The sequence below is a fragment of the Equus asinus genome, chromosome 20 (assembly GCF_041296235.1).
Source record: "Equus asinus isolate D_3611 breed Donkey chromosome 20, EquAss-T2T_v2, whole genome shotgun sequence".
Taxonomy (NCBI): Eukaryota; Metazoa; Chordata; class Mammalia; order Perissodactyla; family Equidae; genus Equus; species Equus asinus.
The window spans coordinates 92,378,400-92,395,937 of NC_091809.1; the positions used below are offsets into that span (position 1 = coordinate 92,378,400).

The 17,538-nt window shown below is 38.8% G+C and overlaps 1 protein-coding gene across 3 annotated transcripts in view; it reads right to left on the minus strand.

Moving 5' to 3' along the window:
* Positions 1 to 936: 936 nt before the first annotated feature.
* Positions 937 to 17,538, minus strand: part of RIC3 (RIC3 acetylcholine receptor chaperone) — a 48,107-nt gene continuing 31,505 nt past the window's right edge. For 2 of the 3 annotated variants that reach the window (XM_070491012.1, XM_070491014.1), the window contains 2 exons: positions 13,933 to 14,078; positions 937 to 2,274 (listed from right to left, as the gene is read on the minus strand). In XM_070491012.1, coding sequence (XP_070347113.1) covers positions 1,838 to 2,274; positions 13,933 to 14,078 — 583 coding nt within the window. In that variant the 3' untranslated portion in view covers positions 937 to 1,837. The remainder of the gene's footprint in view (positions 2,275 to 13,932; positions 14,079 to 17,538) is intronic. The other variant, XM_070491013.1, reaches the window with a different exon arrangement.

The window sequence follows — 17,538 nt, forward strand, 5'->3', positions numbered from 1 at the left end:
CTAGAAGGAAAACAAACGTATCTCTAATAAGGGAACCATATCCTAAGGGCACAAAGAAGTTTGAGCAAGGGACCCAGGACTCTCCTCATAAATCAACCCTTCGTGGTGAATGAAGGGAAACAGCAGAAAACAATTTCTCAAAACAGTAAAGAGCACCTACATTACTTTTTACCTTTAGCATTACATCTTGATTTTCAGTACATTTTCAACTGCATTCTTTACAAGTGAATCACATGTTCCACACAGAGACAGATGCAATATACTTTGTATAGACTCCACCTTCAATGACTTCCCTGTAGTTCATTAACCAGAAATGCCTAGGAGTAGCTGACACATTACCTTCCTATAACCCCATACCTTCTGCCAGCAGTCTGTATGCTTATGTGTGACAAACTATTTTCTGACATCTTACTCATGCCAGCACAATGAACTCTAAAAGCCATATCTACCTTTACATAATCTCTTAATTTTCAAATCTCCCCACTTCATGACTGGGAATGTCCTCGGGAATGTGTCCTCTTTAAACTTTCAGGTCGTACATGTAAACTGGGAACTCGTCCTTACTGGATGGAATTCATGGGTGCCATCCTGTCTCAAGGAGACACATGACAGATGGCAGCTTAGAGATTAAGCCTTTAGTTTGGTCAAAATCCTCCCAGTCCTAACCTACCTCCTGCTGACCCCAGCTCTCTCAAAGGACCCAGATATCCAAACAGAGAACAAATGGTCTCTTCCCCTGGGCACTGCTATAGTGGTTCTCTGCAACAGACACGCTGTAACTTCCCTGTTGGGCTGGCACTTTGTCTACAGCCTCAGTCCTTCTCATTTCTGTTTCAGTTCATGTGGTTGTGAGAACAAATTTCCCAGAGAACACAACATGCAGAAATAGCTTCTAGGCAAGGACTTGTCCTTAAGTGCAAGGCTTCTGTCCCTGTCACTGGTCCTCTGGCCTTCTGAGCATCTCAGAGCAGGACCATCAGCCTCGGGCAGGCTTTCCTGCAGCCTCAACAGCCTCAAATCTTGGCTCTGCAGGGCAAAGACTAAAGTCTCCGTCCAAAGCTTTCTCTGGCCACTGAAGACCAGAGGTACAAAGGTGCTTCTGGATTTGGCAGTTCTGTTAAGCAGAACAGGGATAAAGGAAGCTAGAGATTCAGGCAATATCAGAGCAAAACAGTTCCCCAACAGGCCTCTGGGCTTATTCTCAGGTCAGTGAGAGTCTCTGCTACTCTGGAGAAAAGCGACTATCTGAGGCAGCATCAGTGCTCCTAAAAAGGCCCTCACTGTGCAAAGGGGCTTCAGCTCAGACAGCAGAGTCTTACCCTGCTCTGGCCCCATCATCCCCACAAACAAGATGTCCTCTTCTTGAACCTGGGGGACCACTAACCTGCTCAAGGCCCACAGAATAAGGCATCTTGGACTCTGAAATCTTCCCTCTTGCAACCTTAAGTCCTCATCATGTGTAAGCTGATGTTCGCTCAAAGGTAAACCATCTGTGACTCCTAGCACGAAGAGTCGGACCTCTGCCCTGAGTGGTCCCATCTGTAATTACGATAGATCAAACAAAACTACTCAGTGGATCAACTCTGACGGAGGAAAGGCAGGAAGAGAAGGAGGGAGGCTGTCTTGTGTTCATACTAATCCCTATGATGTTTTACAAGGTGACAGGCGTGTGAGCACCAGGATGCATACAGGATATCCACGGTAGTGGCCTGACTGGCTATGATATTTAAACATAGAGAATGAAGTACAAGGCACAGGGCCAAGGATGAAATCTGAGAGAGGAGAGAAAGGTCACCTTAGGACTAGAGTAATGGATGCTTTATCAAACTGGCTGTTTTCACTCTAAACCCTGGGGGTTCCGCTTCCTCAGTGTGCCACCTGTATATGCTTTATCAGCACTGATGCCCAGCCCTTCATCTCTGAAGTCTTGGGGCCATACTTCTTTGGCGGCTTCCTCTTGTTCGCTGTAACTGTCTGCACTGAATCCAGCATTCTCTGCCAACACAGCAGGATCCTCTTCTTCAGGAAAACAGCAGGAACATGTTTCTGGCTTTGGGTCACATGAGGTAAAAGAATTCTCTTCCTGGGCTCTGGGGTCAGTGGGCATTTCCCACCCTAAATGGTCTGCTGCTGCTTCTTCTAGCACGCCCATCCTTTCAGCTATTTCTTCAGCAGAGGGCTCTTGTGGGTCAGGGTAATCCACCAGGATTGTTTCTTGCCTACGCTTGATGCAATCTGAAAGGTCATAAACTGGGTAAGTCTCTTCAGGGTAACCTAGAGAGAAAGGTAGCACAAAGTCTTAAAAAGAATGTCTCTTGAAAATAAATAAAGTGTCAGGCTCAAAGAGGCTTCTGAGACAGTAGCCATCCTATCCCAACAAATCCAAGAAATCTCTTAAGACGACTCTAAGAATTCTAAAGTTTCACTTGAGCAAATTCTTAGGCATCTGGCTGACTATCCCAGTGCTCTTTGAAATACAAACCAATTCAGATGAAAATCCCTTCTTAAGTGCAGGTTGCTTGGGGCAGAGTGTAAGCCTCACACCTCAGCTACTGCAGTAGTGATGAAGATTAAACAAACAACATGAGCCTTCAGTAAAAAAAAAAAAAAAGTACCAAACACCAGATGGAGAGAGCACAGCTCAAGGCTAATGTTTATAATTTCTATTTGGAACCACTTCCAAATCTTCCTGGCAGGGAGGGGTGGAGGAGGAAAGGAATGCTGAGCTCTTTGAAAAATACACCATGAAGCCTTCTACTTCTCAAAACAATTGAAATGGCTTGCAAGTGTCAGAAATAGAGAGCACTTTAGCAAGACATGCCCAAGATCCCAAAGGACAAGCACTGCATTTTCACAAGACAGAACTCCCATTGTTGGCTTCTTCGTCTTCACAAAATGGAACAAAAGAAAACAACAAAATGGTAAACAAAATGAGTAATACTGGTACTGAATCCCAGCTATGACAATGAGAATAGAGAATATGTTGCCAAATTAAAGAACGAAATGAAATAAATCTGTGTCAGCCAAGCTGAGCCTGAGCAGCAGATGGGCCGTGCTGGAGCTCATATGCCAGTGCTGGCAACAGCAGCCGTGCTCACTACACAATGTGGAAAGCTGGAGAATTCAAAATCCATTTGCACATTATGATAATTGGCAAATTCAACCCCAACATAAACCACGTTTTGCCTACAAATTCTGAAAAGCAGGGGTCTTTTTTGGTGCAGTGTAGAGTGTGGAGAGACATTTTTACATTTACTATTTTTTTGTAATTATAAAAGTCACAAAGAATCAGTGTAGAAAATCTGAAAAATACAGACAAGTTTTAAAAACACAAATCACCTAGAATCCCACCACCAATAGTGATTTGTTGTATTACTTCTGACCTTTTTATCATATATAAACATATATTTTTGTCTTTTTCTTTTTTAATAAAGGATCATACTGTGTATAAAATGGTATACCCTGATTTTTGTCATTCACCGTATCATGAGCATTTCTCCACGTCATTAGGCATTTTAAAGCTGGCTGCAAAATATCCCACGATACAGCTACATAACTGCTATATACCATGCCTCTTCTGTAAGTCATTTAGATTCTTTCAAATTTTCCTTTATTATAAGTAACATAGCAATTAAGATCTCCAAATATAAATTCATGTCCACTTCCCTATTTCTTTAAGATACACTTCTAGAAATATGGAAACTAGATCAAAGGGTATCAACATTTTAAAAGCTTTTTTTCATACTCTGCCAAATTACTTTCCAGAAGAATGGTAAAAATTTTTAGTTCTATCAGTGACATAAAAAACTGTCCATCTTATCACATCCTCACCATCACTGACAACAGGATGTTCAGAATCTTGTCAATGCAGTCTTAATTCCCAGGCTCAACTTACTGTGGACGGAATGTTAGGTAAAAAGGAGCTTAGCTACCCAAGGCCCTCAGCGTCCTTGGTCAAGGGCAGGGGCTGGGGAAGCTTACTTGCTAGTTAGCTCCCAGCCACTGAATGCTTAAGAGAAGTCCATTTTCTGGCATGTTCTTGCCTTCTCCCCACACCAAGAACAAAGTTTACCTTTGGACTTCCACGGCTATCTGCTTTGGTTAAGAGGGGCGGCCTGCTGAGGAAAATCACACCGTATGACTCTCACAAGTGGTGCGGTAGCCCATATCAACCAACACTACTGGTTACTCAAGAACTTCATTAAAAATATGAGCAAGCAACAAAAACTCACTGGTCTTCCGAGGAAATCAGCAGTTTAAACAGGGGAACCAAACTAAGCAAACTATGTAACTAGCCCCTACAAAATAGTCAACGCGGAAAATAGGAGTTAATGTCAGTCGACTTCAAATTGATATTTCCAGTAACATCCAAAAGGATTTTGCATTGATAAAACCAACCAGGCTTCAATATATTTTTTTTAAAAGGAGGAAAGAGGAAATAAGAAAGAGTTATTAGAAAGTCATAATCACAAAAAACATTTAAACTTAATAGAGGAAGAAAACAGCACATGAAATGGACATGGCTGAAAACCAAATCAGCACATTAGAAATCCAAGTTGAGGAAGTCTCCTAGGACAAAGATAAAAATGACAAAGAAACGGAAATTATGAGAAAAAAGATAAGCTGCATGGAAGACTGATTCAGGATATCCAATCTCAGAATTACTAGAATTCTAGAATGAGAGGGCAGCATAGGTTAAATGGAAACAATAACTAAAGAAATTAAAAAAGAAAATATCCTTTAGCTGAAGAAAGACTTGAGTCTTCAGATGGAAGACTCTTTAAATGCTAGGCAAAAATACTATGAAAAATCCACACCTTCATATACACTCAGACATATGCCAATGAACCTGCACAAATTCAAAGTTTTAAGTATAAAAAGAATACAAATTTCTAGACAGAAAACTAGCTAACTAACTAAAAACAGGCTGTCCACTGAGAAAAAGAGACTAGGATAAGATTTCTCATTTTCAAGATCAAATGAAAGTAGAATATGAAGCAATATTTTCAGATTTATAAGGGAAAATGGCATGATCATATAATTTTATACCCAGCCAAACAATTATTTATATAAAGGTGAAAAATGATCTTGTAGATATCCAAGTACAGAGTACACCACTCTATGGGGGCAGGGCGGGTACTTAAGGAAGTATTCTGACAAATAAAAATTAATCAAAAATTTAAATTTAAGAAACAAGATACTGTATATCTGAAAGTTATATATTGTTATAATCCAATGTTACTGCAATTAAAAAAATTTAAAAATTTTAAAAAAACAAAATACTGTATATAAAAAAATGGTAAACAGTGAGTCAGAATTATCAATGTAAAATAATTATTGATAATGTGATTAGAAATTTAATGCCATTGCTATGAAATACTCAAAACAGAAAAGGCTAACATCTTTAAAAGTTAATAACACTTGTAGTTAAAATTCCACATAATTTCAACAACACCTAAGAGGTAGATAGAAAATAAATGTGATAAAGATTTTACCTTATTTGGGAACAAGGTTATATAATGAAGATTAGCAATTTGGAGGAGAAAAGGAATTCCAATTTTCATTTCCTTGATTACTAGTGAGACAAATACTTTTTCATGTTTTGTAGCCAGTCGCATTTTCTTTTATTCTGTGCACTGCTTATATAGGAGGATATCAGTGTTTTCTAAATTAGTTATAGAACTTTTTATATATTAAAGATATTAACTTCTTTCCAGTCATATTTGTTACAAATATTTTTCCGGTTTAGTGTTGGCTTTTCAACTTTGTGGTATTTTCTGATCTATAGAAGGTAAAAGTTTTATGTATTCAAGTTACACTACCCTTTCCCTTTCAATTTCTTACACTGCTTTTAAAAAAATTAATCTTTTTCTTTTGAGATAATTATAGATTCACATGTAGTTATAAAAAATAATACAGAAATCCCATGTACCCTTTACCCAGTTTTTCCCAGTGGCAACATCTTGCAAAACTATACTACAATATCACAACCAGGATATTAACATTGATAGAGTCAATGTACAGAACATTTCTACCACTACAGGAGCCCTTATGTTGCCCTTTTATGGCCACATCTACTCCCTCCTGCCCCCATTTCCTCCTTAACCTCTGGCAACTAGTCTGTTCTTGATTTCTATAATTTTGCCATTTCAAGAATGTTATATAGGGGCCAGCCCCATGCCTAGTGATTAAATTTGGCATGCTCCACTTTGGCAGCCCAGGTTCAGTTCCTGGGTGTGCACCTACACCACTTGTTGGTGGCCATGCTGTGGCAGTGACCCACATACAAAATAGAGGACGACTGGCACAGATGTTAGCTCAGGGAAAATCTTCCTCAAGCAAAAAGAGGAAGGTTGGCACAGAGGTTAGTTCAGGACAAATCTTCCTCGGCAAAAAAAAAAAGAATGTTATATAAATAAAATCACACAGTATGCAACCTTTTGGGATTATCTTTTTTTAATTCAGCATAATTATCTGGAAATTCATCTAAGTTGTTACATGTATCAGTAGTCTGTTCCTTTTTATTGCTGAGTAGTATACCACAGTATTGACGTGCCACAGTTTGTTTAACCATCAACCTGTTGAAGGATATTTGGGTTGTCTGCAGTTTGGGGTTACTACAAATAAAGCTGCTATAAATATTCATGTGCAAGTTTTATGTGAACACAGTCCTCATTTCTTTGGGATAAATGCCAGAAGTTCACTTGCTAGTTTGTATAGTAGTGGCATGTTTAGTTTTTCTTTTCTTTTCTTTTTTGAGGAAGATTACCCCCGAGCTAACATCCGTGCCCATCCTCCTCTACTTTATATGTGGGACGCCTAACACAGCATGGCATGCCAAACGGTGCCATGTCCGCACCCAGGATCCAAACCAGCGAACCCCGGGCCGCTTAAGTGGAACATGCATACTTAACCACTGTGCCACCGGGTCAGCCCCGACATGTTTAGTTTTTTAAGAAACTGCCAAACTGTTTTCCAAAGTGGGTGGACTATTTTACATCCCCACCAAAATGTAGGAGTGAATCTAGTGTCTCCACATCCTCGCCAGCATTTAGTGTTGTTACTGTGTTTCATTTTAGCCTTTCTGATAGGTCTGTAGTGGTATCTCATGGTGATTTTAATTTGCATTTCCTTAGTGGCTAATGATATTGAACATCTTTTCACGTACTTATTTGCCATCTGTATATCCTCCTTGGTAAAATGTCTGTTTATATCTTTTGCCCATTTCCTAACTGAATTATTTTTTACCGTTGAGTTTTAAGAGTTCTCTATATATTTTAGATATAAGTCCTTTGTTGGATATGTGATTTAAAAATATTTTCTCCCACTGTGTAGCTTTTCTTTTCATCATCTTAACAGGGTCTTTTGTAGAGCAAAAGTTTTTAATTTTGATGAAGTACAATTTATCAATTTTTCCTTTTATGAATTGTGCTTCTAATGTCAAGTCTAAGAACTCTTTGCCTAACTGGAGATCTTAAAGATTTTCTATTTTTTTCCCAAAAGGTTTATAGTTTTACAATTTACATTTATGTCCGTGATCTATTTTTAGTTAATTTTTGTAGAACATGTAGAATTTAGGCTGAGGTTTATTTTAGTTTTTTGCTATGGATATCCAATTGCTCCAGCACCTTACGTTAACAAGGCTATCTTTCCTCTGTTGAATTGCTTTTGCATCTTTGTCAAAAATCAGTTGTGCATATTTGTGTGGGTCTATCTATGGGTTCTCTGTTCTGTTCCTTTGATCTGTGTGTCTATTCCTGTACCAATACCACACTGTCTTGATTACTGTAGCTATATAATAAGTCTTGGAATCAGGTAGACTGATTCCTCCCACTTTTTCTTTTTCAAAAATGTTTAGTTATTATATTTCCTCTGCCTTTCCATATACATTTTAGAATAATCTTATCTGTATCTACAAAAAATCTTACTGAGGTTTCGACAGGGATTGTGTTAAAGCTGTTTATTAATTTGGGAAAAAGTGACATTTGTACTATGTTGAGTCTCCCAATCCATGAATATGTCCCCCCATTTATTCAGATCTTTGATTTCTTTCACCAGTGTTGTATAGTTTTCAGCACAAAAGTTCTGTACACATTTTGTTAAATTTATACCTTTTTTTGAATGATTACATATTTTTAATTTTGATGTCAAATTCTTAATTTTGATGTCAACATATTCACTGCTAGTATACAGAAATACACTTGATTTTTATATGTTTATCTTGTATCCTACAACCTTGCTGAACTCACTTACTAGTTCTAAGGAGTTTTTTAAATAGATTCCTTGGGGTTTTCTACATAGGCAATCATGTAATCTGTAAATAGGGGCAGTTTCATTTCTTCCTTTTTAATCTGTAGGCCTTTTACTTCCTTCACTTGCCTTACCACACTACCTAGGACTTGCAGCCCTGCGCTGAATAAGAGTAGTAACCTTGCCTGTTCCCAGTCTTAGTGGGAAAGCAGTCATCTTTCACCATTAAATGTAATGTTAACTGTAGGTTTTTGTAGATTCTCTTTATCAAGTTGAGGAAATTTCCCTCTATTCCTATTTTTCTGAGAGTTTTTATTATGAATGGATCTTGCATTGCTTTTATGCTCAAGAAGTCCTTTCCTGGCTAAAGAGCCAGTACATATTCACAACCATTTTTCTAGTTTTTAAGGTTCCTCTCCTCTATCCTTACCTATTTAGTATATCCAGAATTATTTTGCTGTTAAATGTGCAGGCTCTTCTGCTCTGGCAATAAGGGAAGCATGGGGACTCCTCCCATTAAACAACTAGAAAAGCAAAGGAAACATGAGAAACACCACTTTTTGAACATTACATAGAAGGTAGCGTAGCATGATCCTGAGAAAAGGGAAACAGAGCCTAGTGGTCTCACCAAGTTAAGAAGACAGATTAGTGTTCAGGGAGGGCAGGGCAGCTAGAATTTACAGGGAAGAACACTGGAAAGAACAGAGCTTCAGAGAGAAAGAGCTCCAGAGATCTTCAGAGGGAATTCTTCATGTTTTTACTTGAGTTCTGATCTGTGCATTTATGGGAAAGAACTACCCAAATTCAGGAAAAGAACCACTGAAAGCATTAGGCCTAAAAATTCTTTTACATAGCTCATAGACAGCTGGGAATAGTTCATGTTCCTACTAGCCAGAGTGGAAAGACCTTCTGGAGCACCAGGCAGAGTCCTGGGAAGGGTCCTGCCTTACTAGTGCGGCTAAATTAGTCAGAGAGTAAAGGCTGCTCTGTACCCACCCTAATAAATCTTAAAAACAAGCCTTAAAGGGATCCAAGTGATTTCTGGTAACTTAATTGTGTGTCAGAAAGAAGTCCAACACTATTTAAAGTACTAAAACAAAATTCAGCATCCAACAATGTAAAATTTGCAATATCCACCATCCAATCAAAATTTACCAGGCATGCAAAAAGGGCAGGAAATTAGGACCCATAACAAGGAGAATCACTAGACCACTAGACAAGAGCCTGGTGCTGGTCTAGTGGTTAAGGTTCGGCACTCTCACTCCTGTGGCCCAAGTTTGTTTTGCAGTCAGAGACCGAGACCACCTCTCTGTTGGTTGTCATACATGATGGCTGCATGTTGCTGTGATGCTGAAAGCTATGCCACTGGTATTTCAAATACCAGCAGGGTCACCCATGGTGGACAGGTTTTAGCAGAGCTTCCAGACTCAGACACACTAGGAAGAAGGATCTGGCCACCCACTTCCAAAAATATTGGCCATGAAAACCCTATGAATAGTAGTAGACCATTGTCTAATATAGCACCAGAAGGTGAGAGGATAATGCAAAAAGATCAGGCAGTGTTCTGCTCTGCTATACACATGGATGCTAGGCATTGGAAATGACTTGATGGCACTAACAACAAACATTAATCACTAGAAAGAGACCAAGAAATGACACCATTGATAAGATCAGCAGCCAAGACTGTTAAGAAGCTGTCTTATATATATAAAAATATATCACATATTTTTAAGAAGGTAGAAGAAAATATGAATATATGAGATAAATGAAAGATATTAAAAGAAAACCCAGGTCAGGCCCATGGTCGAGTGGTTAAGTTCATGTGCTATGCTTCAGTGGCCCAGGGTTTTGCCAGTTTGGATCCTGGGCGCAGCCATGGCACTGCTCATCAAGCCATGTTGAGACAGCCTCCCACATAGCACAACCAGAAGTGCTCACAACTAGAATACACAACTATGTACTAGGGGGCTTTGGGAGCAAAAGAAAAAAAAAGATTGGCAGCAGTTGCTAGCTCAGGTGCCAAGCTTTAAAAAAAAAAATACCCAAATGGAACTTCAGAGATAAGAATATGTGACATTAAAAATACACTGAATGAGATTAGGAGCAGATTATATACTGCAGAAGATTAATAAACTTGAAGATATACCAAGAAAAATTATCCAAAATTAACTATTGCATGAAAGAGACTAAAGAAAAGAACAGACCATAGAGGACCTGTGGGGCAATATCAAAGGTCTAACATATGTGCAACTGGAGAACCAGAAGAAGGGGGAAGAGAAATAGGGGGAGAGAGAGATCATTAATGAAATAAGGGCCAGAAATAGATTGAGGATCTAAGCTTCCACCTTGAGAACTTGGAAAAAGAATGGATAAATTCCCAGAAGCATACAACCTACCAATCATGATGAAACAGAAAATCTGAACAGACCAATTACTAGAATGGAGATTGAATCAATAATCAAAACCCCTCAAGAAACAAAAGTCCAGGACCAGACAGCTCCACTGGTGAATTCTACCACATTCAAAGAGGAACTAATACCAATCCTTCTCAAACTCTTCCAAAAAACAGAAGAGGGGAAACTCCTCCAAACACATTTTCCAAGGGCAGCTGTACCCTGATACCAACACCAGACAAGGATGCTACACACACACACAAAATTACAGGACAATAACCCTGATGAACATAGATGCAAAAATCCTCAACAAAATATTAGCAAACTGAATTCAACAATACATTAAGAGGATCATACACTATGATCAAGTGGGATTTATCCCAGGGATGCAAGGATGGTTCAACATCTGCAAATCAGTCAGTGTAATACACTACATTAACAAAATGATGGATAAAATTCATATGATCATCTCAATAGATACAAAAAAAGAATTTGACAGAATTCAACATCCATTTATGATAAAAACTCTTAACAAAGTGGGCAAAGAGGGAATGTACCTCAACATAATAAAAGCCATATATGACAAGCCCACAGCTAACAGCATACTCAATGGTGAAAAGCTAAAAGCTTTTCCTCTAAGATCAGCAACAAGACAAGGATGTACACTCTTACCACTTTAATTCAACATACTACTGTAAGTCCTAGCCAGAGCAATTAGGCAAGAAAAAGAAATAAAAGGCATCCAAATTGGAAAGGAAGAAGTAAAACTATCACTATTTGCAGATGACATGATATTATATATAGAAAACCCTAAAGACTCCATCAAAAGACTGTTAGAATAAACAAATTCAGTAAAGGTGCAGCATACAAAATCAATATTCCAAAATTCATCATGTTTTTTTACACTAATAACTATCAGAAAGAGAAATTAAGAAAATGATCCCATTTACAATTGTATCAAAAAGAGTAAAATACCTAGGAATAAATTTAAACAAGGAAGTGAAAGATCTGTATCTTGAAAACTATAAGACGTTAATGATAGAAATTAAAGACATAAATAAATGGAAAGATATTCCATGCTCTTGGATTGGAAGAATTAATATTGTTAAAATGTCCATACTATTCAAAGCAATATACATATTCAATGAAATTCCTATCAAAATTCCAATGGAATTTTTCACAGAAATAGAACAATCCTAAAATTTGTCTGGAACCACAAAAGACACCAAATAGCCAAAGAAACCTTGAGAAAGAAGAACAAAGCTGGAGGCATCATGCTCCCTGATTTCAAACTATATTACAAAGCTATAGTAATTAAAATAGTATGGTACTGGCATAGAAACAGATGTACAGATGAATGGAACAGAATATAGAGCCCAGAAAAACACCTACACATATATGATTAATTTACAACAAAGGAGCCAAGAATTTACAAAGAGGAAAGCACAGTCTCTTCAATAAATGGTGTAAAACTGGACAGCTACGTGCAAAAGAATGAAACTGGACCACTATCTTACCCTATACACAAAAATTAACCCAAAAATAGATTAAAGACTTGAACATAAGACCTGAAACCATAAAACTCCCAGAAGAAAACATAAGCAGTAAGCAACTTGACATAGACCTTGGTGACGATTTTTTTCAATCTAATACCAAAAGCAACAAAAGCAAAAATAAATGAGTGGGACTACATCAAACAAAAGCTTCTGCACAGCGAAGGAAACCATCAGCAAAATGAAAAAGCAACCTACTAAATAAGAGAAAATAATTCCAAATCATCTATCTGATAAGGGGCTAATGTCCAAAATATATAAAGAACTCATACAACTCAACAGCAAAAACAAACAATCTGATTAAAAAATGGTTAGAAGATCTGAATAGACATTTTTCCAAAGGAGACATACACATGACCAACAGGTACATGAAAAAATGCTCAACACCATTAATCATCAGGGAAATGCAAATCAAAACCACATGAGCTACCACCTCACACCTGTTAGAATGGCTATTACGAAAAAGAAAAGAAGTAAGTGCTGGAGAGGACGTGGAGAAAAGGGAACGCGTGTACACTGTTGATGGGAATGTGAATTAGTGCAACCACTATGGAAAACTGTAAGGAGGTTCCCCAAAAAATTAAAGATAGAGCTACCAAATGATCCAGTAATTCCACTTCTGGGTATTTATCTGAAGAAAACACAAACACTAATTTGAAAAGATATATGCACCCCTATGTTCACTGCAGCAATTTTTACAAAAACCAAGAGATGGAAACAACCTAAGTGTCCACTGATAGATGAATGGATAAAGAAAATGTGACACACACACATACATACAATGGAATATTATTCAGCTATAAAAAAAGAATAAAATCTTACCATTTGTGGCATGGGTGGACCTCAAGGCATTATGCTAAGTGAAATAAGTCAAAGAAAGACAAATACCTTATAATCTCTCTTACCTGTGGAATATAAAAATAAACAAACAAAAAAACCAAGCTCATACATACAAAGAACAGATTTGTAGTTGCAAGAGGCAGGAGTGGTGGGGGTGGGAAAAGTGAGGGAACTGTTTTTTTTTTTTTTTTCAAAGATTGACACCTGAGCTAACAACTGTTGCCAATCTTCTTTTTTTTCTTTTTCTCCCCAAATCCCCCCAGGACATAGTTGTATATTTCAATTGTGGGTCCTTCTAGTTGTGGCATGTGGGACACCGCCTCAGCATGGCCTGAGGAGCAGTGCCATGTCCGCGCCCAGGATCTGAACCAGTGAAACCCTAGGCCGCTGAAGCAGAACACGCAGACTTAAACACTCAGCCACGGGGCCGGCCCCTGTTTTTTTGAGTTTAAATAAACTGAATAAAAATTTTAAAAAATACTACTCAGCAATATAAAAAAAAAAAGAACTACTGATACAGTCAACATGTAAATCTCAAAAGATTATGCTAAATCAAAGAAGCCAGAAACAAAAGAGCATGTGCAGGATGATCCATTTATATAGACAGGGTAAACTATAGAGACAGAAAGCAATTCAGTTGTTACCGCGGGCAGGAAGGGATTAGTTGCAACGGGGGAGGGAACTTTGTCCAAGATGGTAAAAATGTTCTACAACATGACTGTGGTATAATTACACAACTCTACACATTAGTCAAAACTCAGCCAACCATACACTTAAAATGGGTGAACTTTATTGTATATATACTATACTTTAGTAATAAAGCTGATTTTTAAAACGTTTGTAAGATCTCTTTTCTGGGCTGACAGGTAACACAAAAATGAGAAGATATTATTTACCTTCCCAGTCCTCCATATAAGGGGCCTCCTCAGCTTCTTTCTCTGGAGTGGGTCTGTCAATGAATTTCCCTTCTTTCATGACCCTGGTGATTTCTCGGAGCTGATGCAGCAACCGCTTTTCTTGGTCAGAAGTCACAGTCTGTGCTCTGCGTAGAAATATCAGCCATTTAGTGATAAATCTTCTAGGCAATGAACTTAAACATCACTACAATCGGTCTGGATCCTAGAATAGGAAGTCTAACAGTAGCAGATTACCTATTCGAGGAATTGATCCTAGAACTGCATAGATGGTAGCTAGATATATTGTTCAATGTTTTGATTTTACAAATGGGAAAACTAAGGTCCAGAATCAATTAAGTGATTGCTCAAGGGCCCCAATGAGTTAATGTCTATACTGGGTCCAGATCCCAGATGTCTCAGCTTTCAGGTCAGTGTTCTTTCAGTATACATATACCCCTGGTTCTCCAATCTCTAAGCAATTTCACCATTACTTATATTACTCCATTTACTACAAGCTACTTTTTTCTGAAGTGAGGTCATCAAAAGAAAATATGCTGGGCCATTTGCCTCAATTAGGGAAAAATATGCTCCTAGGCCAACCCTAAAATCACCATCTACTCGTGCAGAAACAGAGATAAATATCCTAAAATTTCAGAGCTGGATCATTCTGAAAAATCAATCATCTAGATCAGGGAAACTGGGGAAACTGAGGCCCACAGAGGGGAAATTCTACATTTATTCCTATTGCTAGTTAATGTCAGCAATTAAACTAAAACTAAAATCTCGTGGCTTCTGATAGCATTCTGTGCAATTCTTAAAGCACTGTGCTCAAGTTCCATAGTTTAGAAAACCTGAGTTTGAGTCCAACTTAGCAAGGTGGCTCTGGGAAAATGTCTGCAAAAATCAGCTGAGGCTCAAGGCTAATGGTATGACTATTTTCTCTGAGACAGAAGCACGGTATCACACTCATAGGCAGACAAGGCCCTACTTAGAAGACTGAGAACTGTCTGCTTTGGGACCAGTTTTATTTAGTGGCAAGATTTAACAGAGGCTACTTATTCTCCTCTTAAAAACCCAAAGCATTTGAAGTCGATATAACACTCATGAAGGAAAAATACGTTCTGTACCAGCCTTGTGGAGGTGCCATCAATTTTTCAAATCAGCTAGTCCTGAGCCTGTGTTCCTTTTTATGCTTAGCCTAACACACTTTAGCCTTAATGACTAACAGGGAAACCAAAAAAGTGTTTCTCTCTTCAATGTTAAGATGGTAACTAAGGAAAACGAAGGTGCAACATTTCCACAGACCTCAGGTGGGAAGAAAACAAAACCACCGTGAGCTCCACTTCTTTCACACTAAATGGCCTCAAAGCCATGAACTGAAGAAGCCTGTCTAGTGTGCACACAGCTAAAATCTCACATTTATTGGGCCTCTTACAGCTAGCTCTATTCTTCCCATCAGTACAGGAGTCCTGACTCACCACAACAGCTCGTCTCCTCTACACAACCCCTAGTTCTTACTATTACAACCACCCACCCTGTGGGAGGCTTCTCAGGCAGCGAGGTCGCCCCCAGCTTGAAGAGCCCCATGCTTATCACAAAGCTCTTGCCCTCAGGCTGCACATGTGACTTCTCCGGACTGTACTCAGTGTATTCTGATTTTTACTGAATGACACAGTCTTGATTCTGTTTCTTAACTCATGGAAAATTAGAACTTTAATTAAAAGAGGGATGGCTAGGAGAAAAGAAGCAGAAACAGACAAGGGAAGCTTTCTTAGAGAATGCAAAGTAAAGCAGCCTCTTTTATCTCTGAACAAGTATACTCATATTGTCCATATCACACATCAGACAATTAATCATGGCCCACCTTATGATAACTTCTGAATTTGTTATAATGAACATTTTCATGGATTCCTTATTGTCTCAACTTGGTTTGATACTCCTGGAGGGCAGTGATAAGTTCACAACTGTAAAGGCACAGTGCCACGAACACTGTAAGCTCAATAAATATGTGCTAGTTTGATTGGTTCCCATTTCCTTACCATCCATTTTCTCCCACCTCCCTGAAATCTGGCTTCCATTCCACCATTTTACCAAAACTTGGGAAAATCATCAATGACCACTTTACTCTCAAGTCCAAAAGTCTTTTTCTCACATTTCACTCTTCTTGACTTCTCTGTACTGTGGACCATCTGCTCCTTGAAACATCCTCCTCCCATGGCTATTGAGACATTTGTATTTGTGGGGGACTGGAATTGGCCACCCCAAGATATGTTTCTTTGGCAGGAGGATTATTTTGGGCTGGTTACTTTTGAAAACTGCAGACAGGAAAGAGACTCTGAAAAGTGGAATTTACTTACCCTTTGTTAAGAAACATTTACATTGTAAAGGAAATCTCCATCTGTAAAGGTGTCTCCCTCTCTGTGCCAGGAAGGAGGGATGACCTTATCTCTAGAAACTATTATCAATGTGGAAGGCAAGGACTTAAATCTGCATAATAATATTACTCCTGTTTACTGTACTTGTCTGGTAACCTCCTGTAACTCACTCCCCCCTCCCCCAACTCCTCCTTTGTCTTTAGCTGAAGATGGTATTTAAGGTGGTGCCTTCAGCCATTTTGACGAGTTGCTCAGTTTGCCTGAGCCTCTCCCACGTATACATGTTATAAAGCTTTGTTTAATTTTCTCCTGTTACTCTGTCTCATGTGAATTTAATTCGTTCTCCAGCCAGAACCCATGGTGGGTAGAGGAAATGTCTTCCTCCCCTACATATTCCTTCCACTTCTTTAACTATTCCTTGTATCTCTAATCCTGGCTCACTTCCCTCCTTCCACCTCGTAAAACATAGTTTTTCTAAAGGCTCAATCCTAGGACTCTCCTTGCTCCATTCTTACAATCACACCCTCAGGAAACTTACCCAGCATCACAGATAAAACCATCACCTCTACACAAATGATGCCCAAACTCTACCTCTAATTTTGACTTTTCACACAAAAGCCAGTCTCATGAATCCAGTTATCTCCAGGGCATTTCCACCTGGAGACCTTGCCACTACACTGGAATTAACCCTAAATGCACCCTTCAAACCCAGGTCCTGGTTGGGCCCAGGATCATGAGCAGATGCATGAACAGGCAGGCTAGGAGAGGTTGGGTACGGTAGATTCCAAGATGCTAGAAAAATAAAAGGTCAAGTTGAGAAATAACCTCACCAGATTTTTGAATGCTATAAACCCAGAGGAATAATCAAATTCTGAATCCAAGAGTTAAGCACCGAGAGAATGAAACATTCATGGTTAGAACAGAATTCAGATTAGCATAAGACTGCAGGCTATTGCCACACAGCATGATACGCCTCAAGGCATTTTTATCTTCTTCTTATCCTTCATTATTCTTATCTAGTTAGTCATTTTCTTTGGGGAACCAACCCCTCTTCTGCTCACAGGGCACAGATTAGGGAGAAGCCATCCATCCCCTCACCCCTCCATCAGGGGTGACCATGTGGCTCATAGCTAATCATTACACTCCAGCTCCTTGGCTGCAGTGATTAATTCAGTGACATATACAGGACCCAAGTTGGGCCAAGTGTACTTTCTCCTAAAACTGGATCTTG